Here is a 23,045-nt window from a genome sequence, read left to right on the forward strand (position 1 = left end):
AGGGCCCATTACAGCCATATTAGTGCCAAGTGGTGCTTCTCTAACTGTGTGGGCTAATTAAGACAACTTAATTCTGCATTTAACTCATTTGCTACATTTGTGCAGTGTGAGGGAAGACAGCGCTTCAGAAGCTGGGAGGGTTGTCTCCTCACAGACCCCGCAGGGTGGGCGTGAGAAGTCACGGAGGCGCCGGTGTCAAGTCTGTGTTGTGCTTCTGCTGACAACAGCGACTCAGGTCACACTGATGTCCTCCCAGAATGATGCCGTCAGTTTGAATTTTACTGGCTTTTGGGTAGTTATTTAATTAATTTTATAGGAGCCAGATCAGTGAGTTGATACACAGATTTGTGTGAGTACATAATTAAGTTGTAGCATTATAATGAAAGCAATCTAAGTTGACTCAAAAACATCTTTTCTCTACAGCAGCGTTCCAACTATTCAGCCCATGAACCACAGCTATAAAAACAATTTACATCAAGATCCAGGGCGCTCATACACCCACACACTTCCTTGTTCTGTGCTCATGCAGTAAGAGTTTCCGATGCCCGAGCAGGTTTGGCTCATTCTCTCTCATCATTGATGTTTCTATCTCTCCTTCCCTCTCCCATCCTCTCTGAAATAAATAAAAAATATACATTATAAAGTTTGCAGAAACAAAAGATGCCCTGACTACATGTGATGGACTTTTGCTATTTTTCTCCTCTATTTCATATTTTTCTTTATTTTAAAACTATTTTTAAAAAATTGATTTTTAGCCCTGACCGGTTTGGCTCAGTGGGTAGAGCGTCGGCCTGCAGACTCAAAGGTCCCAGGTTCAATTCTGGTCAAGGGCATGTATCTTGGTTGCAGGCACATACCCAGTGGGGAGTGTGCAGGAGGCAGCTGGTCGATGTTTCTCTCTCTCTCATTGATGTTTCTATCTCTCTATGCCTCTCCCTTCCTCTCTGTAAAAAAATCAATAAAATATATATATTTTTAAAAATTGATTTTCAGAGCCTTGGCTGGTGTGCTCAGTGGATAGAGCATTGGCCTGCAGACTGAGGGGTCTTAGGGTTTGATTCCAGTCAAGGGCACATGCCCGGGTTGTGGGCTTGATCCCTAGTGGGGGGATGTGCAGGAGGCAGCCAATTAATGATTCCTATCATTGATGTTTCTATCTATCTCTCCCTTCTCTAAAATCAATAAAAATTTTAAAATAAAAATTGATTTTTAGAGAGAGGAAGGAAAAAAGAGAAACATCAATGTTTTTATTGATTTTAGAGAGAGAGAAGGAGATTCATTGATCGTCTGTCTCCTGCACATCCCCTACTGTGGATCAAGTCTACAACCCAGGCATGTTCCCTGACCAGGAATCGAACCCATGGCCTCTGGTTCATAAGTCCATGCTCAACCACTGAGCCATGCTTGGGCTTTTATTTTGAAACTAGAGGCCGGTACATGAAATCTGTGCACAGGTAGCGTCCCTAGGCCTGGCTGGCTATCTGGGCCGATCAGAGCCTTCTGGCTGACGGCTGGGGACTCCCTTCATTCTGTGCCACCCCTTAGTGGTCAGCATATATCATGGTGACCAATTGGTCTCCCAGTCCAACTCCCGCAGGGACAATTTGCATATCAGGCTTTTATATAAAGATGATGATTGTGACCCATTAATTGCTTTTGTGCCCTAGAGACTGGAAATTGCTGCTTTAGAGTAATCTAACCACCTTCCAACTTTGGGAAACTGTGCAACGACTTAGTAGGCACGTTCAATTTGCAGATGTCACAAGACTGAGAAGGATTGCAAACACGGTGTTAGGGTTCAAAGAGCTCTTAAAAAAATGGCATGTGCAGAAAGCTGCAGGCCGAAATGAGAATTTGTCCTGTGCTAGTCATCAGTGAGGAGGCTGGGGCATTCCTGTCAGTCCCCCTGCACCATCTCTAAAACGGGATTCCAGGAGGCATCAACAATTGATATGAAAAGCATTCATCATATAGTGGGTAATCAGTAAATGGTGGTTTAAACTTTAAAGTTGAGTAAATTCTGCACTTAAGATTTTTTAAAAAGTAACATGTATACAGGACAGGAAGACAGAGCTTAATAGAAAGTCTCATTCGAAAAAGCTGCAGTGGTTTTAACTCAAAGCTAAGCGGGTGCCAACAGAATCTTAATGCGGTTGCCAAAAAAGCTACTGCAATCTTGCATTGCATTTCCCGAAGTTCAATCACAGGAGAAGAGAAGGAAGAGTCCCAGTGTGCTCTGCACCCTTGGGCTAATGGGAGTGCCAGGCTTCATTCTGAGGGACAGTGTGAAGAGGGGGGCTCAGCAGTGGCAGTGGTTCAGAGGAGAGCGGCAGTGGTTGTGGCCTGGGTGCCCGAGCAGCTGTACCCACCAGCGTATTTATTCCCTTCGAGGGCTCAGAGGGTGGAACCAAGATTTCAGGGTGAAGATTTCAAGAAGACAGAATTCAGATTCCGAGAGAAACTTTCAAACGTTGGAATAAGCTGCCTTTTGAAGTAATGTTCTCCCTCCTCTGGAACCAGTTAGCCTGAGGCAGAATGTGTGTCTGCTGGAGTCAGGATGTCTAGATGGGGCGGGAGTTGGACTGAACTGCCTTTTTGGTCTTTATAATTCTCAGACCGCGCTGCTGATAAACACACAAGATGAGCTAGCTGCGGGCGGGGTGGAGAGCAGCGGCAGAGGGCCCCCCCCCCCCCCCCCCCCCCCCCCCGGCTCCTCAGCCCAGGCTCCCTTAGCTGGTGAATGACTCTCCCTGCGACACCGTCTGTTATGAAACGGAGGGATAGGACCGCGGGCAAACAAAATGAAAACTGGCCCAGAGCTTCTTCCTCACCCCCTTTCCCTGCTCCCTGCCTCCCTCTGCAGCCATCACTACCCCGGACGCCCAGGGTTTGGGGCCTGGCCGGGCCCTGAGCGAGCCTGCAGTGAGGAAGCCACAGCAGATCCACTGAAGCGAGCTGCAGGCTGCTGGCGCTTGACGTGGCACCATTTCAGTTTGGTTTCATTTTCCTCCCCAGCTGGCCCTAGACATCCTCCTCTGGACTGCCAGCGTGTTTGTATCTCTCCTAGGATCACGCAGCTTATGGCCCCCGGCAACCAAAACAGAAGCTCTCCTCCCCTATTACACCCGGAGATTAGCCACAAAAGGGAAGAGAAGCACTTCCTGTTGGGTTTTGAAACGAGAATTGGCTAAGACAGTAACTATAAGACTCTGATCAATGTACTTTAGAACCACATTAATTTGGAACCTTATATTTAAAATGTGTAATTGGGACATAAATTGTGCTTTCCTTCATATTATAAAAAGCGAGACTGCAAAAGGACTCTTATTGGTCTAAACCACACCCACCATTTTAATTGTAGTGTTTTCTTTTTTTATCTTCACTCGAGAACATGCTTACTGATTTTCTTAGAGAGAGGGGAGGGGGAGGGAGGGAGGAACATCGATGTGAGAGAGAAACAGCGACTGCTTTCCTGTGCACACCCTAAACAGCCACTGGACCCACAACGCTTCACGTACAGGACAATGCTCTGACCGAGCCACCTGGCCGGGGAGCGCCAGTGGCTTCTCACAGTTACAGCCAGCCACTGAAACCTACCTTAGCCACACTGCAAGTGGGACTATGGCACACTCCAGAAAAAGGTGTCATTTCTTTCAGAGTTCTAGCACTCAGGTTGGCTAATCCCAACAGATTTCACCTTGGCTGGTGAAACTTTACAGGCAACAGTAGCTCTCTCCGGTTTCAAGGGAAACGTCCAAGCCGTCCAGTGTCTGATGGGACCAGTCCTTCCTGGAAGCCAGTTTAATTCTAAGGGCGGCAGGAAAGCATCTGAGTACCCCAGCTCTTGATAGAGGACTCATTTCCACCTCTGTCCCCTCTGCCTTGGCTTCAAGCACCTCCATAGGCTGACAACTCCCAGGTCTCTGCCCAGGGCAGACCAGCACACCCAGCCCTCTGTGGGCCTTCCGCTTCCACTGCCTACAGAGCTCCCCACCTCAGCTGTCCTTTGCCCACTCTCTCTCCAGCTTTCTCACCCCTGGCACCGGGGGGATTCTGTCAGAGCCTTCATCTCTGCCACTGCCCTTCCCCTGAGAGCTCCTCCTTCTCTTACTGGCTAAGACCTACTCGTCCTTCAGGTCTTGGCCTGTTGTTTTTTGTTTTTTTCTCAGCAAAATCTACTGAGAGCCCACGATGGAACAGGCATGTCATTTCCTCACAGACCCCTGGGTGGCCAGCTCTGTTTGCTGAACAGATACACGAGGTCCAGTCCACAGCCTGGCGACCCTTCAGTGCTGCAGGCTGAGTGCATGTCTGGTTTAACCAGCCTCTTCTGGTATTTCCAATCACAATGTCAGCCAATCAAGTCCTCCTGATTTTACTTCCTACTCATTGCTCCTCACCTCCATCGCCGTTATCCTAGCATTAACCACCTGGCTCGGCCGGAAATACTGCCCAAAGCCTTCCTTCCAAAAGCTTCCGGCTCTGGCCTTGCTCCTCTTTAGCTCTCAGTCAGAATCATTTAAATTCCATCCAGCCTCTCCCCTCACTAAATCCTGAAAGAACTTCCAGTTCACCTCTTGATAAGCTTATAGAAGTCAAAACTATCTGCCCCTTCTTCCCCCGCCCGCCACCTCCCACTTGTCTCCTGCCCTCCTCTCCTGAGGCGCACCGGTTTTCTCCATTCTGGGACCTATACAACGTGCTCTCTCTAGGAGCCCAAGCTCCTAGCACGCTCTCTTCCATCTGCTGGTCTCCAGGCCTCCTGCAGAGGGCCTTTAATAACTCAGGGGAGACTTCCTCTCCCTCCACCCCCCAAGTCCCCGAGTGGGTAAGTGCCCCGGCTACGGGCCCGGGACAGGCACCAGGGCACCTTCACAGCACTTCCCGACCCCCAGGAGGGGTGTGTTCCTGTCCTGGGGTCTTTCCAGGGCTGACACAGGAGCATCCATAACAGGAAGAGCCGGAGGGATCCCGAAGTTCTGGCCACGGGACTGGGGCTGTCCCACTGCCCTGTCACTTGGGACTCAGGGAAGGAAGGAAAGGGACCAAAGAAATACAACAGCTGCTTCCCGGAGCTCTTTCCCCTGAGAGCACTTCAAATTCCACAGCCAGGCCTCGTGGGGACGCAGCTGTTTTTGCCGCAGGCTCCTACCATCCCCGCGATCCGATCCGATCGCTTTCTTGGCCTCCTGCTCCGGTATTTCCCCTGGAGGAATTTCACTCCTCACTCCGCACAAACAGTCCTTCTGCTGTCTATTTTGGTCAGCTCGCTGGCCTACAGCCAACACGCAGTTTCTAAGCCCAGTCTTTCCCAGTTGCCTTGCCTGGAGGAATTCCGAGCTGGTAAGGGAAAAGCAATCCAGGCTGGTTTTAGAGAACAACCTCGGACCGCGAAAGGAGCTGACAACGGGGCTAAGAATCAGCTTGTGAATGACTCCACATTGCACAGAATGTTTCCCAGAAGCTAATCTCCAGCCATCACAATAACCATATAAAAGAGCTCTGAAACAGTAAACGGAATTCCTTTGACTTTCATTAAATATGAACAACTCTGGGGGACGCCTTGCTAATGCCACAGGCCAAAGGAGGAAGGTCATAAAGAATGGAGCCCTGGCCGCTTGGGGTCAGTGGACAGAGTGTGGGCCCTCAGACCAAAGGCTCACAGGTTCGATTCCAGGTCAAGGGCACATACTTTGGTGGCCGCTGGATCAGAATGGAGGTCTTGTCTCCACTCGGACACTTTACCAAGCCATCCAGTCTTCCCTGCTCCTAACTTTGATCATCCTCAGCCCATGACCCTGATGTGTGTCCACCATTTCATCAGGAAGTTAAATGTCTGGCCTGGCCGGCTTGGCCCAATGAATGAATATCAACCGATGCACCAGGAGGTCACGGTTAGGATTCCAGTTAGGGCACATGCCCGGGTTGCGGGCTCCATACTCGGTTGGGTTGCACAGAAGGCTGCCAATCAATGGTTCTCTCTCATCATTGATGTCTCTATTCCTCTATCCCTCTCCCTTCTCTAAAATCAATAAAATTATATTTTTAAAAAAGAAGTTAAAATTCCCATTATAAGCTAAAACCATTATTTTTTCCAGAAAAATTCCTTGCAAGAGTCACTTGTATTTACTGTCTCTAATTTCTTTCCTGCCAGTCTTTCTTAAACCTGTTCCAGCCATGTTCCCCACCGCAGTGAGTGACACACTCCATCCCTCCAGCTGCTCAGCCCTAAAGCCCTGGGAGTCATCCTGGATCCTACTTCGGTTACACACTCTGCATTGAGTCAGCAAACACTTCTGGCTCTCCCTTCAAGATACATTCAGAGTCTGAATGCTTTCCCACCACCTCTCGCTATCACCCAGGCCAGGTACCAGCACCTCTCGCCTGTGTAATTGTAACAGCCTTCTTGCTGGCTGGGCTTCTGACCTTGTCCCTGTTAGTCTTCTCTCAACGGCATCCGGTGAGACCATCAAACTTACATCGTGACTGATTCCTCTGCTCAGAGCCCTCCAATAGCATTCCGTCTCCCATTCCAACTCAGAGCCAAAGTCCCCGCGGTGACACCCAGGGCCCAAGGTGACTCGTCTCCTGTGACCTGATTTAGCCCCATCGTTCATCTCACTGCGTCAGGTCAGCCACCGGGCCTCCCTCCTGTTCCCGAACATGCCAGGTCTGGCCCCTTCTCAGGAGCGGCCTTTGCACTTGCTGTTCTCTCTGATTGCGTTCTCACCCTCTGTCTCACCCCAGACTGAGTACTGGCTCAATCTCTCCACTCTTTCACAGTTTTATGCAAATGTCATTTCCCATGGAGACCTTCCCAAACTGCCCTGTGAAATTATACCCCACACACATTCTTCCTGTCCTGTTTTTCTCCTCAGCATTTCTCCTTGTCTAACGTCTGTTAGCTATTCTTGTCTCCCAGTAAGGTGTAAGCTTCCTAAGGCATGGTCTTCTCTCTGCCTCACCCATGGATGTACCTCCGTACCGGGCACACAGTAGGTGCTTAATCTCTATTTGCTGGGTGGATGACTGCATGCACCCTGGAGGCTGCAGAGTGGGAGAGCCTACATGGAGCTTAAGAACCAAAAGAGAAACCCTGCAGATTTGCATATCCTTTGACTCAGCTGGGATCTGCTCACTAGGTTAGCTTAGCTGATCCAGTGCCAGATGGAACTCTCAGCCTCACCAGTCACCTCACACAGGCAAGTGCACGTCCGTTCCTGCTCCTGGACAAATACTGTGAAGCACACAGACCACCACCACCACACTCCACTCCAATGCTCCTTTCAGTAAACATGCAGTGGGGGGGTGGGGGGGGAGGTGGGGGGGGGGGGGGGTTCTTTTCCAAGAAAGTTAAAATAATGAGGGTACCTGCTATAGAAACACCTCTTTTCTGTCTCCCCCTGACTTCCTCTCCCCAAAATGTGCCTGTCATTAGCTAGTTTGCATACTGGTGGTCACAGTCTGCATACTGCGGGGACTCTGAAGAAGCGAGTGGGACACAAGAGCAACAGGGAACGATGAGAACTCTCTACTCTGATAGAAGCAATCTCAGGAAATGGCACAAAGACTACTGGGCCTCAGAATTCTGTCCTGGAGAGCAGGTTGGGGGGAGAAATGAAAGAACACCATTATGTAAAAACACGCTCTCTCTACTTTGGCACATTGATTCGAGTCAATCCTGGGCTAGGACCAGCTTCTGAAGTGAGTGGTGACTTCATTTCTCCTGGGAAGGGAGGGTTAGCTTACCCATTACTTTTTGGAAGTCTGGGAAGTGATTTGGTCTGTTACTAGACTAATCTGAGACTTCCAATTAGACAGTGATCAGAGCAGAAATATTCCCCTTCCAATCACACAGTCCTGCCTGCTATCTCTGGTCCCCCGTTCACACTCCCTGAAGAGGCTGTTCTGTCATCCCACCAAGTCCCAGAGGAGAGGCAGACGAGGAAGCTCCGGAAAGAGGGCGTCTGGGGACGCACAGGCCGTTGCCTGCGGATCCCGGAGCCATTTCACCCTGTGGCTGGGATGAAAACGACCACCTCACAGCCCAGGGACAAGCTGGCATCTCGGAGCCCAAAGCACCCAAAACTACAGTCACCCAGCTAACCCTCTGCGTGGGATGTTCTGGGGCTCTGGCTGGGTACAGCGTGCAACTCCGATGCTGAAACTAATCGTGGCTAAGGAATGAGATGTCCGAGGGAAGAGTCCCAGCAGCTGGGCCCGTCCGCCTGCTCTCCCTGGGACACACACAGCCTGTCACCTCACATCCTCAGGGCTGCGCACAGGAGGGAGTCAGACCGTCTCCCTGGCACTCAGCCCTGTCACACGCCCTTGCTGGTGAGCGGAGCACGCCAGCCAGAAGCCCGAGGGATGAGGAGTCTCGGGCCTCCCTGTGCCCTGGGGCCTCAGAGCATCAGCTCCCCCCAGGCTGGCTCCGAGCCGCTCCAGGACCCTCTGTTCAGCAGCAGGAAAATCGGTTTCCACTTTGGAATCCCGTCAACGAGAACAAATCCAACAGAACGACCCGGAGCATCTCCGCGAGGGCGATCGCTAATCCCTTCCTCCTCAGGCGGGCGATGCCCGGGAATCGTAACGCCCATGTTTTACCTTCTTTCCAGCAGACAGCAGCTCCAATAGCTAACAGAAAAGGGAGACCTCCCCGCCCTGAGGTCTCCAACGAAAATGCTTCCTGCCAAAAAGAAATCTACGCTAATTCGGGAAGAACTTCTGAAGAGAGACTTTCCAACGCATTTCGGAAATATAAAATCTAAGCACTGGTTCTCTGAAGGGAGAAATGAAGAGAACGCACTTCCCCTTCCTTCACCTGGTCCAGAAGTCACTCAAGGAACTGCATGTGGATCCAAAACTAAAGCAAAACAATAACAACAAACAAACAAACAAGCAAAACCGTGAACAGATACATTCCATAATGAGGTCGTTTCCAGCCCAGCTTGTGCTGGCTGGGTCCAGCTTGCAGAGCAAGTGTTCCTGGTGTCAAACTTGCTGAGGAGACGTTCACAAACCCCAAAGGGACACTGTCATCCCAGAAACGCGCAAGCATCGGGCTTTACAGGTGACTCCAAGTCTGCAGTCCACAGGGCTTCAGACTGGACCATGTAACTGTTTACTAGTGAACTCGGAAGCGTTCACACAACTAACCCTCTAAGCTTTCTAGTATTCTAACATTCGTTTTCAGGGTGTATTAGCTGGCTGCAACAGCTTAGAATGTCTTCAGGGGGCCCCACTTGGGCAATACTTGCTTAAAGCAAGCTTAAGAATTACTGCATGCCTATGGCAAGGGACTGCTTAGGGACCCTGCAACTTCTCCAAAAGACTGCTATCAAAGAACTAGGAAGTGCAAGGCCAAGATACCAAAAGGAACTAACCCAGGCATTTGCTGAAATCTTCTGACAGCTTCTCCTTTCCACTGACAGACCTCCTGAGGCCCAGACTTTAACAGAACCTAATCTATGTGCTATCAACAGTGACATCAAACTCTGCCTCCTAAAGTCAGTTCTCCATGCTGGGCAGTCAGGCTATGACTATGAACGACCTCAACCTGGGCCTCCTCAGCAAAGGGAATGTGTCTTTAACAGCCTAGCTCAGGGGGTTCATGTATGTCAGAGAGCTCCCCCCGCCCCCTGCTGCTTTTCAATGAAGAGGTTAAGTCTCTGTACAACCAAGTGGAAAAACCAGAATTAGAAATCTTACCACCCTAGCTGATTGGCTCAGGGGACAGAGCCTTGGCCTGCGGACTGAAAGGCCCCAGTTTCGATTCCGGCCAAGGGCACATGCCTGGGTTGCGGGCTTTATCCCCTGAAGGGGATGTGCAGGAGGCAGCCAATCAATGATTCTCTCTCTCTCTCTCCCTTCCTCTCTAATTTATTTATATATATATATATATATATATATATATATATATATATATATATATATATTTTAATTTATTTTTTATTTGTTTTGTTTTTTGTTTTTGTTTTTTTTGTTAATCTTACCAATTGTCCCAGTGAGAATCCATTTCCAACAGGAATTAATGCCTATTATAGAAGCCACTGGAACACTGACATCATCAGCCCTACTGATAGGCTGTATGACAGATGAACCCCTTCGCCAGAGACAGGAATTTAAAATGTCAAAGCAGTTACATTAATTACTGCAGACAACAGGTTTCTTTGGGTTGTTACTCAGAATCACTCCTCTGGTGTGGACTCCACCATCATTCCTTCCCGTCTCCCTGTGAGTTGGCTAACAACCCTAAACTTCCTAGCCCTAAAAATCTTACCCCCAGTGCCAACTCCACAGTTAGCCCTCCGTGTGATATTGAACGCCGTGTGGGGTACAGCATTGCAGGTTTTAGACAGTGCATGCCCGTGTCCCTTAAAAGTCATCACCCCGGGGTGGGGTCATGAATGGGAGGTGGGGGGTCATGGGGAATAAGGACACATATGTAATACCTTCATCAATAAATTTTTTTTTTTTTAAAGAAAGATTTTTAAAAAGCCATCACCCCTCTATCTGCAATGAAATCGGTATGAGGAACCAATTTACTGCTTGAAGTAGATCTACTGGCTCTTCCTTCCCCTTTTCTAGGAAAACAACTAATAATTGAGCCAGGGAGAAGAAACATCAGAAGAATAAACAAAGTTCCAGAAAATGTGCACTGAGAAAAGCCAGACCGAGTCCCTCTGGATCAAGTTAATTAAGAAACTATTCAACACAGGACAGTATGTTGGAATCAAAACCAAGGAGTGCAGTGAAAACGGGTTTCTCAATTGCCCAGAGAAAACACAGTTCCTTTTCAACTAAAGTTATAATGCCCCCAGGAATAAATAAATATAAATATATAAATAAATATGTAAATATATATATATATATGCCAAGAAGCACGGGTGAGAGGCTGCAATTCACAGGGGTGGGGAGGTGCGGTGGAAGGAAAAAAAAAATACCCATTGTGTTTTATTTCTTTGGTTCATTCCTTAGGTTTGTGCCTGGCCCTTGGGATTCAGCAGGGTCAGGCTAGCTCCGTCACCAGGTTCTTAAACGTCTCCCAGTGTTTGGAGATATTTAGCTGGAGGCTCAAGGGTCCCAATGAAGGAACGCGGTAAAGGGTTTGCCTGCTCGCAGCCTAAGGTCAGAGGTCACGTGCCTCGGGAGCGCCCTCCGCCCTGACACCCTCTCTCCGTGGGGCTGCACCGGCCGCCACGCCGGCTTCTGTGCCCGGCGGCGCCCATGTGCTCGGCGCCATCCGAGTGCCAGGCATCCCCCTGCCCCCCTCTGCACTCGGCGGGCCCGGCACCGCCGGTGGGCACCTGGGCTCCGAGGGCGGAGGGCCTTCCCGGCACAGGGCGCCCGCGGAGAGGGGTGGGCCGCCTCCGCGGAGCAGGCCCAGCAATCCCCCCCGGGCCGGGCCGGGCAGCGCGGCGGGCTTTGGGGGAGACCCGGCGGAGGGGGGACCGGTCGGCCCCAGGTGCCCGCTCGTCCTGCCAGCCCCCGGAAGCGCTGCCCTCCCGCCCTGCGGGCTCCGAGGAGGCGGGGAGTCGAACGCCCCCTTCCGGGTGCCTCCGCCCGGCTGGCCAGCCCCGCTCCTCCTCCGGGCGGGAATCCTTCCTCCCCCGCCCCTCCCGGAGCCGGGCCCCGGCGCCAGGCCCGGCCCCAGGGGGCACCCCCCGGCCCCGGCTCCCCCTCCCTGCGGCCTCTGCCCGTCTTCCCGACCCATGGGGGCTAGGAAGACCCCGCCGGCAGCGGCCGAGACCCACCGCTCATTACGACATCTTCCTCCCTGGCCTCCGCCGCCTCCGCCGCCACCGACAGCCTGACACCGCCCGCCCAGCACCCGCCAATCCCGGAGCCCGCCACCGCCCGAGCGACGGCAGCGTTCACCAATAGAGTGCTGGGTATTGGGGACCGACAGCACTCCTAACCAATCAAAGACGGGCATCTAGAGCGACGTTGGTTTGGCCAATAGACATGCGAGATGTAACTGATGGACGGTAGAAGGCACCAACCGGAAGCCTACTGAAAAGTGAGCGACGTGTTCGCCAGCCAACCGGAGGGAAGCAAAGTTCCTCCCACGGGGTGGTTGATGGACAGCAACAGGAAGCTAGGATGGGCGGGGCTTGTCTTGGGGACTGATTTCCTATTGGTCGTGGTTGACCTTCCACCCACCTCTAACCCAAAGGATGAGTGATAGATCTGCCCTAAAGCCAATCACAAGTCCGCAGGGTGAGGCCCCCCCCACCCACCGAAAAGCCCTGTAAAGAGCGTGCAAATTACACCTCACTCCGGTGTCGCCGTGGTGTGTAGCATGGAGCTGCTACTCTCCGGCCACTCCATCCCGTTCCTGGTGAGTGGGAAGTGGGAAGCCACCAGCCTTTGATTTAGTCCCTCGCCCACCATCGCCTCCGGAGAAGGAAACGCGCTCCCGGGCAACTTTGTAAAACGAGGCACCGGATACCGAGCGGGAGTTGGGGCTGCGTGACTTCTGCGGGGGATGGGATTGTTTTCATCGTCTCAGTTCCAGTCCCTGTAACCCGCCCCTCCCGGGTTATTGCAGCGACCCCCTCCCTGACGGCCCCCAGGTGTGGGCATCAGCAGCACCTGCAGCTCCGGGGCTGGATTCCGGGGTCTCCTCTCCAATCCTCTGTAGCCCTGGTCTCCCCTGAAATATGCCCTCGCAGCAGCGCCTCCGGTGGACAGAGGTGGTATCTGCCCCGCCCCCCTTAGAGGTGCTGTGAGTCAAGCCCCTGGCAGGTGCCATCCGGGGAGGTTTGTCTCCCCCAGGTCTTTCCTGTGGACCGGTAAGTCGGGGAGGCTGCCTCGAATTAGTGAGAAGGAATCCACTCCGCCTTCCTACCAGCTTTGGGTGGGAACGGGCACACCCCCTTGCAGAGGGGCAGGGTGCCAAGACTCGGAGCCCTGCCCTCTCCTGTAGAGTGAGGCTAAGCACACCCACATTTAGAGGGCGACTTTCCTTTAATAAACAACAAACCAACCACACCCCACAGGGAGAAGTACGTTTGCATCCTGGGCCAATACACTTATACTCCTAGGAGAGGGGGAGAATAAAGTTTCCAAAACTGTAATAAAGTTTCCAAAATCAATACTTTTCCCCGATATTTTTATTTTTTAAAAATTATTTTATTATTGATTTTTTTTTACAGAGAGGAAGAGAGAGGGATAGAGAGTTAGAAACATCCATGAGAGAGAATCATCGATCAGCTGTCTCTTGCACACCCCCTACTGGGGATGCGCCCGCAACCCAGGTACATGCCCTCGACCGGAATCAAACCTGGGACCCTTCAGTCCGCAGGCCGACGCTCTATCCACTGAGCCAAACTGGCTTCAGCTCCCCTGATGTTTTTAATCCTGCCCTATTTATTTCCTTTTCTCTCTGCCCTTTTCTTTCTTGGATTTTTTTTTTGGGTGGTGGAGGGGGGAACCACTCATAAAGGGTTGATACAATAAGAATGATATAAAATGCTGAGAATGCACAGGAATTGCTGAGTAAACGTTAATTGCCTTCCAGTGTCCTCCGCTCAGCCCGCCTTTGAAAAACGAGACTTGAGAAAGAGATCACTCCTCCAAGACCCTCTTTTGGCTCGGTACGCCTTTCTGGGTAAAAAGCCCAGACTTCACTTTTTAGGCAAACGAGGTCCTTCACACTCTTTCCTTGGGTTGGTCATGCTTTCTCTCCCTCCTCCAGCCCCTTCCTACGAATCCTCTCCTTTTCCCGAAGGAAATATTGTATTTCCCCGTTCCTAAACACTTAATGCTTCTCTACTGTGTCCCTTCCTTTCTAACCTGTCTTTATTTTTGGAAACTCCTACGCATCCTTTGAGACTGTGTTCACTGGGGAGAAGGGAGGGCAGGTGAAGGCATATGCTAAGGGGGAGGGGAGGCTGGGGGGAGGGCAAAGGGGGGAAAAGGGAGACATATGTACTACGACTTGTAATGCTTCAAACAATAAAAATAAAAAACGACTGTGTTCAAAGTCTGGCCTAGCGGATTTGGCTCAGTGGATAGAGTGTTAACCTGCAGATGAAGGGTCCCAGGTTGGATTCCAGTCAAGGGCACGTGACTGGATTGTGGACTTAATCCCCAGTAGGGAGCATGCTGGAGGCAGCTGGTCAATGATTCTCATCATTGATGTTTCTATCTTTCCCTCTCCCTTCCTCTCTGAAATCAATTTTAAAATATCTATATATATAAAAGCCTAAGCTACTGTTATGTCAGGACAGTAGCTATGATGACCCTGACCACCAAGGGGCAGAATATCAATGCAGGAGCTACTCCTTGGTGGTCAGTGTGTTCCCACAACCAGCCAACCTCCCATGGTCCCTCCCCCACATGCTGTCCAGCCAACCCCAATCGGCCCCCATTGCCAGTACAAGAATTCATGCACTAAGCCTCTAGTATATACACTGACTGGCCAGATTATTATGACCTCTGAGCGCATAATAATCTGGCCACTCTGTGTATATCCTATATAATAAAAGGCTAATATGCAAATTTCCCCTCGACCAGGAGTTCGACCAGCAGGCAGGCCAGCCGACCACCCATATCCCCTCCCTTGGCCAGGCTGGCTGGAACCCTCCCATGCACAAATTCATGCACTGAGCCTCTAATATATATATATTGTGTGTGTGTATATATATATATATATATATATGCACATACACACTGAGTGGCCAGATTATTATGCATTCAGAGGTCATAACAATCTGGCCACTCAATGTATAGAAAAAAAAAGAAAGAATCTGAACACAAATCTCCCACCCAGCCTTAATTTTCCTCCTCTGAACAGTTCTGGGCACACGTGTGAGTAGATTGCACACTTGTTTTCACTTCTGACCCCCTGCTAGACCCTGAACTGCCGCAGGACTGAGGCAGCACTGGGAGGACTAGCAGGAAGCGTTCACTGAGTGAAAGCATGAGCATTTGCATACAATCACCTCTGCCCAGGACTTGTTTATGTAGACCACACATTCTGTTCCCAGGCCATTTTTCAAGTTCAGATTGCTTCACTGTCACGCTGAGGGCTCCGCCCGGGTTCAGTGACTCAGGGATATTTTTGGGGGAAAGGTGGGGCTGGCTATCTTGCTGGACTGCTGCCAGGCCTATGGTGGAATGAAACCTGGGGCGGCTGTGCTTCTTTCCCTCCTCCCCCCCCCCCCCTGCCCAGCCCTTCATGAAAACAGCAGGAGTGGGGGGAAAGTGTGCACGTGTGTGTGTGTGTGTGTGTGTGTGTGCACGTGCGTGGGAAGACCGGGTGCAAACACTTAAAAGCTCTCTGCTGGGTCTGAGGTGCAGTCAGGGCGCTGAGAAGCCGGCTGCCTGGCCCCCTCCGTCTGCGGAGGACGGGTCACCTTGAAAGAGGCCATCTCTGGGGACAGAAGTCGTGAGAATTGCAAGTGATGCTCTGAGACTTCAGTGGTCTCCCTAGCCCCGTGGTCGGCAAACGCATCGGTCAGCAGAGCCAAACACCAACAGTACGACGACTGACATTTCTTTCTTTTCTTTTTTTTCTTTTTTTAATATATTTTATTGATTTTTCACAGAGAGGAAGGGAGAGGGAGAGAGCTAGAAACATCTATGAGAGAGATACATCGACCAGCTGCCTCCTGCAAACCCTACCACCGGGGATGTGCCCACAACCAGTGTGCATGCCCTTGAGCAGAATCAAGCCTGGGACCTTTCAGACTGCTCTGTCCGCTGAGCCAAACCGGTTTCAGCTGACATTTCTTCTGAGAGCCAAGTTTTTTAAACTTAAATTTCTTCTAACGCCACTTCTTCAAAATAAACTCACCCAGGCCGTGGTATTTTGTGGAAGAGCCACACTCGAAGGGGCCAAAGAGCCGCATGTGGCTCACGAGCCGCAGTTTGCCGACCATGGCCCTAGCCGGTTTGGTTCAGTGGATAGAGCGTAGGTCTGCGGACTGAAGGATCCCATGTTTGATTCTGGTTGGGGCACCTGCCAGGGTTGCTGGCTTGGTACCCAGTGGAGGGCCTGCAGGAGGCAGCCAATCAGTGATTTTCTCTCATCATTGATGTTTCTATCTCTCCCTCTCCCTTCCTCTCTGAAGTCAATAAAAATGTATTTTTTAAATATGTTTTTATTGATTTTTTTACAGAGAGGAAGGGAGAGGGATAGAGAGTTAGAAACACCGATCAGCTGCCTCCTGCACACCCCCTACTGGAGATGTGCCCACAACCAAGGCACATGCCCTTGACTGGAATCGAACCTGGGACCTGTCAGTCCGCAGGCCGACGCTCTATCCACTGAGCCAAACCAGTTAGGGCAATAAAAATATATTTTCAAAAGAAAAAGAAGAAAGAGAGAGAGACTTCAATGGTCCTGACTGAAGTACCATTAGGAGGGGGCCCTCTCCTGGGCGGTGCCTCTAATGTGAGAGGGGCCAGATCGGCTAGAAATGAAGGGGAAAAAAAAGAAAAAAAGAAAATGGCACCTTTCAAAAGGGAAGGACCATTCAAGTAACTCAAGATTCTGCCAAATTCTTCTTAACACACTCTCAAGCCTGAGTCCCATCCCAGGCCCAGGACATGGCGTCTCTGAGGCTGGGACCGGTGACAGCAGGAAGAGGCTCCTCGGGGCAGCCAGAGGTGGAGAACCACTCCTTCGCCCCAAAGCATCTTCCCACCGGGGCGCTCAGTACACAGTTCACCAGAACAGCCTGTACTTTCCGCCCCCACCCACTCCTGCCCCTCCCCTGGCAGACTGCCCCCTCCCCCACCTGCCTCCGTCCCCGGAGCCGGTGCTGGCGGTGGCTCCCGCTGTCTCTCGGGCGGGGAGACAGCTCTTCCCGTGTGTGTGTGTCTGGGGCAGGTTCTCTCTCGGCGATACTTGCTTCTTGTTTCCGGCGTCTTCCGGCTCACGTTCTCCCCATTTCTAATTTACAAAGCTGACCATTCCCAGCCCCAACGTTTACCTTACCCACCGCCGCACCTCCCCGCACATGGCTCAGCGTGTAGTAGGAACTCAGAAAATGTTTGTGGACTGACTGACTGACTGACAACATCCTTCTGTCACTTTTCAAGGGCTTGTCCCCCTCTTCCAGCCCCAGACGGTGGCTCTTCTTCTTCTTCTTCTTCTTCTTCTCCTTCTTCTTCTTCTTCTTCTTCTTCTTCTTCTTCTTCTTGTTTTTTTTTTTTTTACAGAGAGAAAGAGAGAGGGATAGAGAGTCAGAAACATCGATCAGCTGCCTCCTGCACACCTCCTACTGGGGATGTGCCTGCAACCAAGGTACATGCCCTTGACCGGAATCGAACCTGGGACCTTTCCGTCCGCAGGCAGATTGCTCACCGGTTTCTGCCAGCCCCAGCTTCTTCCACGTCCATTTCACTTCTCCTTCCCTGACTGCCTCTCCTCCCGCCCCTTCCCTCTTCATCTTCCCAGTGCTTCCCCTAACATTCCCTTGGTCCTTCTCTGTATGGGGCTGCCTCCATCTCATTGGTAGCAGAGAATGAGTGTTTATCCCGAGCTTCTGGGCACTCGCGGGAGAGATGGATGGATCCAGAACCCACGTCTCTGCCCCGGACAAGCTCCAGACCCTCCGGGATCTCCCAGGACCGGAGCCGCACGCCCAGCTGCTGCCGGTGCCCAGAAGCTCGGAGGACAGCAGGGTCCCAGCTCTCGACCGGCTGTCGGTCCCCGCTCACAGCCACGACCCCAGCTCTGCTGTTGGTTTGCGAAGAGTTACAGCCAACTCAGCCTTCTCCAGGCTGCTCATTCTGCCTTGAGGATTTCCCCAGTGGCCTCTGCTTCTCTCTCTTCCCTCCTCAGGTTTTCTACATTCTCTTCCCTTTCCGCCTACAGAGAACTCAGACTTGCAGGTTCATCTACTTTTTGAATCAGGCTCAGTCTTCTGGGAGCATAAAAAAATGGACAGAGGTTGTAAAGTACACCTCCCTCTTACACTTTGGCGGTTACCCCACTCAGCACCCCCCTCACACAAACACACACACACACACACACACAGAGCCCCCCCTCTTTTTCCTCCGCCCAGGGAGGCCCCTCCTGACCCATGCCCTCACTCATCACCTCCCCTTGCCTTCTGGTTCTCCTGCCCAGGCCGATGGCTGTCCACCAACTGAACCTTCCAGCAAAGGCATTCCACCCAAACCTCCCCACAGGGTTCTTCCTCCTTCTCGCGCCAGCCCCTTCGGGAGGAGGGCTGTGAAGCAGAGGAAGAAAAGACAGCTTCCCACCCCCAAGAGAGAAGGAACCCTTTAGGATGGAAGGCGCTGGTGTCTTTGCATGTCGCCATCAGGGGGCGCCCAAGCCCAAGGCATCTCCTAAAGCAGAGGCTGGATTCCACCGCCAATAAGCGTAATTGAACTATAGCCTCGTATTCCGGTTCAAGTGCGCTGCACAGTGATTTGATATTTATACCTATTGTGAAATTATCCCCACCACAGGTCTAATTACCACCTGTCACCACACAACGTTACCTGTTTTTTTTGTGTGTGTTTTGTTTTTTTTTCTGGCACTGAGAACCTTCAAAGTGCATTCTCCCAGCGACGCTCAGATACCCAGGTCACAGGGTTCTTAACCTTACAGGGCGGGAGGGCGGGCACGGAAATCCCACTAACCGAGCACGCAGTGAGCGCCTGCTATGAGGCAGCCCCAGCCCCGTCCTCCGCTTCGCCTGGACACAGTATGGGGTCCAGCCTCTGCGAAGGCTCCTTGAAAAGAGCCACTTGCCTCTTGGAGAAACCCTGGCCCACCTGCCGGCTTATGTCACCGCCTCTGTAACAGCGCCCACTCTCCACTTCGGCCCCTTCCCTGCACTCAGCCCCTCTCCCCCCCTCCTGCCCCTGGCACAGCTCCGTGGAACCTCCCAGCCACACAGACTGGCACCTTCCCTGGAGACCCAGGTGGGTGGTCAGTTTCCTTGGGGTGGGCGTGGGTCCCTCTCTCTTCTGTGTCTAAGCCACGCCTCTTCTGTCTAAGCCATCACCAGCTTCCTGGTTTCCCCAGAGGCGCTGAGTGGGTTCAGTGAGGCCGCTGGCGGGGAGGCGGGGAGGCTGGGAGGCTGGGAGGGGGAGCCCCACTTCACCTGGAAGTGCCAATCAGAGACTCGGGAAGTGGGCGAAGGTGGCGATAACAATAACAGTAATAATATTAATAACAACGCTGGGCCCACACAGCGGCTGTGAAATGCCCTCTAATGATCCCTTATATTTATGGATCCCCTTCTCTTCCGAGGCACTTCAGAGCCCTTGCCCAATTACCCCTCCCAGCTGCCCCAGGAGGGACAATTAGCCCCGGGTTTACGGCCAGGGGAAACCAAGCTGGAGAAGGTGCTGGAGGCGGCCGAGGTCACACAGTGCATTCCTGACAGCGGAGCCCTGGGGAGCTGCACTCTCTCCTTCCTGTCTCCTCTCCCCGGCCCCAAGCAGGGGGACGTGTGCGCCGTGTACACACATGTGCACGCCCACCGTCCAGCCCAGACCCGCCTCGCCAGGGGCCTCGGCGTCCGGGAGCGGCTGCAGTGGGGTAAAGGGTGGTTGTCTGGGGTAACAAGGAGGGACCTCCCGGTGTCACCGAGGAGGCCCTCTCGGGGCCAGCCCAGGCTCTGGGGAAATCTCTCTCTGTTTCGAGGGGCGCGCCTCACGTCTGGCAGCGGGCCAGGCAGGACTACGCCTCTCCCAGCGTAAGAACTCAAGAGGAAAGAGATGTGGGGTGTCTGGGGCCCCCTCTGCAGCGTGTCCCCCATGGACGGGGCCCAGCAGATGTTCACCCTGGAAAACAGTGTGAATGCAAAACCCCAGGAACCCCTTCCAGCCCCAGGACTGGGGATGGCAACGTGATTCCAGGCAGGAGAGGAAGAAGGCCTTCCCCAGGGATGCATGGCAATGAACTTGGCCTAGAGAGGAAGACACTGGGGCCTGGAGCCGGGGAGGAGGAGAGAGAAGTGTTGGGGCTTGTTATTCAATCCAGCCCCAGCCCGTTCGGCCCAGGGGATAGAGCATCAGCCTGCCAACTGGAGGGTCCCAGGTTCGATTCCGGTCAGGGCACATCTGGGGTTCAGGCTCCATCCCCAGTAGGGGGCGTGCAGGAGCAGCTGATCAATGATTCTCTCATCGTAGTTGTTTTCTCTCTTCCTTCCCCTCTGAAATCCATAAAAATATATGTTTCTAAAAACCTCCGCTTCCAGTCTTCACCAGACCAGTGAATCAGACACAGGGAAGGGAGGAGCCTGTTTGTGGTTCTGAGCCGGGGCTGGGAGTTGGGAATGCGCTTTTGTTTACAGCAGAAGGGAGCAAGGTTATCTCACCCAGAGCTTCCTGCTGGCACAAAGCAGTGCCCTGGGGCAGGGGCAGGGGGCAGCCAGGGCAGTGAGGCACAAGTGGGGTTCCATTGGGCTGATATGTCTCCGGTGGCAGTTGGCTGGGACGCCAGGACTGGAGTTATCCGTGGGGGCGTCCCTGTTCAGAGAGAAGAGCAGTGGGGACCAAGGAGAGGCGGCCGAGGCTGGTTCTTCCTGTCGCTGAGGCTTCTGGCCGGCCCCCCACCCTCCAGCTCCACTCCCGCCTCTCCTCCCGCCTCTGACCCCCTGACCCCTGCAGCCCGGCCCCTCGGGTGGCCCCGCCCCCAGCTCCAGGTCTCCCCAGCAGAAACTCCCAGGCTCCACATTGCTGAGATTTTACTAGGGCTCCCAGCTGGGTCCCACCTTTGATCTGGCTTCAAAAAATAAGGCGCAGAACCAGGAGAGCAATTTTCCCCGGCCTGCCGGGGAGGGAGGCGGGCGGGAGGCAGGTCCTGACCAGCCCGGCCCACTTCTCCTGGAGCCTGGAGTCTGCAGCGGGCGGCAGGCGGGTCCAGCAAAGCCGTCCTCTCTCCCTGGCTCCCTCCTTTGCCTGCGAGAGCCCCGAGCTCAGGCCAGGCCTCCCTCCCGCCCGCCCGCCCGCCCGCCCGCCAGGAGGAAGGCGGAACAGCGCCCCCCAGGCCAACCTCCTGCCCCCCCCCCTGGGCTGGGCCAGAGCAGGGCCCCGGGGAGGGCAGCGTCTGCCCGCTCCCCCTGCGCCCCTGGCCCGTTCCTGGGAAGCAGCGCTGACCGGCCTCAGGGTGGGGCTGGCCCGTGGCAACTCTGCCCACCTGCCTGGGCGCCTGCGCCGGGACGCAGTGGGCTGTCTCAGAGGCAGCCCTGGTCGTGGAAGGTGGGACTCAGGGGCGGGGAGGGGAAGGTCAGGCTGGAGAGAGGTCAGCCTGGCTTTTATGGCGCTTCCTCCCCATTCCTCTCCCTGCAGCCCTGCCGGGCCAGGCCTGGTTCCATCTCCATCTTCCGGGGCAGAAGGCCCGCCCCCTCCCAGTTCAAAGGCTCTGGCTCCTCACCTGTCCCAGCTGCTTCCCGGCCCTTTTAAGTGGCGAGCAGCGCGCCCCTCCCCCACCCCGCCCAGCGGGGGATCAGGCCTCTCCGTGCAGGTGCTGGGAACCCGGGGGACCAGGGTGAGGGGGTGCAGAGTCCTGAGTCCGAGAGGAAGCGGAAACACACCCTTCACCCAGCTGAGCTGCTCCAGGGATGTGGAGCCCTGGACCCAGGGCCCTGGACTCACTGGGACCCCTTCCTTTGGGGGGAGCAGCCGGGGGTCCAGCAGCTGGCTCCCGGGGCAAGAACTGAGGTTATGCTGAAACCGGTTTGGCTCAGTGGATAGAGCGTCGGCCTGTGGACTGAAAGGACCCAGGTTTGATTCCAGTCAAAAGCATGTACGTTGGTTGTGGGCACATCCCCAGTAGGAGGCGTGCAGGAGGCAGCTGATCCGATGATTCTCTCTCATCGATGTTTCTAGCTCTCTGTCCCTCTCTCTTCCTCTCTGTAAAAAAAAAAAAAAAAAAAAAAATATATATATATATATATATTTATATATTTTTTTTTTTTTTAAAGTACTGAGGCTGTGGAGTTGGTGCCAGGCACCTTGAGCTGGTGAGAGTCACAGGGGGCCACACCTGCACCCCGAAAGCACTCCCTCCGGGAGGGGACTCTTCCAGAAGCAGCCAGAAGCCACCCACACTCCCGCTTCCACTTCCAGGCCTCGGCTGCCCCCTCGGCTGCCCTCCCTGGCCCCAGGCTCCTCTCCCTGACCCGGGGGCAGAGGGGAGAGTCCGGGGTGGGGGAGGAAGTTGGGAGTCGCCCAGTCTGCCGGTGGGGCGGGGTCCCTGCGCGATAACCATCTTCCTGGCAGCTCCAACCTGTTCTATCGGTAATTTTTTTTTTTTTCCTAGAGGAGAAAGGTGAATGCTCTGGCGGGGAGCGAGCCTGGCTCTGAAGTGTCCTCGCAGCTCCCTAGGCCCCTGCAGCCCTTGTGCAAGAGCCTGTAAATCTCTCACCGCCCACAGGCCTGGGGGCCGCGCTGCTGGGGCTTTCATGTCGGGAGGTTTTATGTTCGCTCCCCTGTCAGGCTCCACAGCCCCTGCCCCGGGCCTCTCCCCAGCCCGTAAAACCCGGTCCCATAAATCTTAGCTGCCCCCCTAAGGGCCAAGCAGTGTTCCTCCCACTCCACCCCCAACCCCTAAGCATCTCTCCCCCACGAGAGATAGCAGAGCAGCGCAGGGAACGGAGGCAAAGGGCTTCCCAGGAGGGCTTGCTGGGCCTCCTGGCCCCTGCTTCTCAGCAGCAGCTGCCGCCTGGCCTGGCAGGGAGGACCTTGCACTGAAAGTGCCGGAGGAGCTGCTGGGGGGGTCCCTGGTTGGGGGGCCCTGGGCCTCCACGGCCTGCTAGCTTCCGCCTGAGCCTCCCTCCCGAGACAGGTGGCTGTCTGCCTGCCAAGCAATGGCAGGCGGCCCGGCGATGGTGCCTCTTTCCTGGACTGGAACGGGGAGCCTGAGGAAGGGGAAAGGGGCTGCTAGTGGCTGGGACATGGAGGGGTCAGTGAATCCCAGAGTCACACACAATTCTTCGCTTCCCAGGCTGAAGGGGAGGCTGGACACGCACCCAGGCCTGGACTGGGGAGAAGGGGTTCGGGCTGCAGGCCCGGAGGGGGGGTGGGGAGTGGGAGGGGGGGGAGGCTCAGGGCTGGGCCAGGAG

General features: G+C 53.7%; 1 protein-coding gene across 1 annotated transcript in view; it reads right to left on the bottom strand.

Moving 5' to 3' along the window:
- SP2 (Sp2 transcription factor) overlaps positions 1-11,864 on the bottom strand; it is a 21,353-nt gene extending 9,489 nt beyond the window's left edge. The window contains exon 1 of the mRNA XM_036443185.2: positions 11,757-11,864. Within this exon, the coding sequence (XP_036299078.1) occupies positions 11,757-11,763 (7 nt within the window). The 5' untranslated portion in view covers positions 11,764-11,864. The remainder of the gene's footprint in view (positions 1-11,756) is intronic.
- Between the last annotated feature and the right edge of the window lie 11,181 nt (positions 11,865-23,045).

This window comes from Pipistrellus kuhlii, unplaced genomic scaffold (genome assembly GCF_014108245.1).
Source record: "Pipistrellus kuhlii isolate mPipKuh1 unplaced genomic scaffold, mPipKuh1.p scaffold_m20_p_187, whole genome shotgun sequence".
Lineage (NCBI taxonomy): Eukaryota > Metazoa > Chordata > Mammalia > Chiroptera > Vespertilionidae > Pipistrellus > Pipistrellus kuhlii.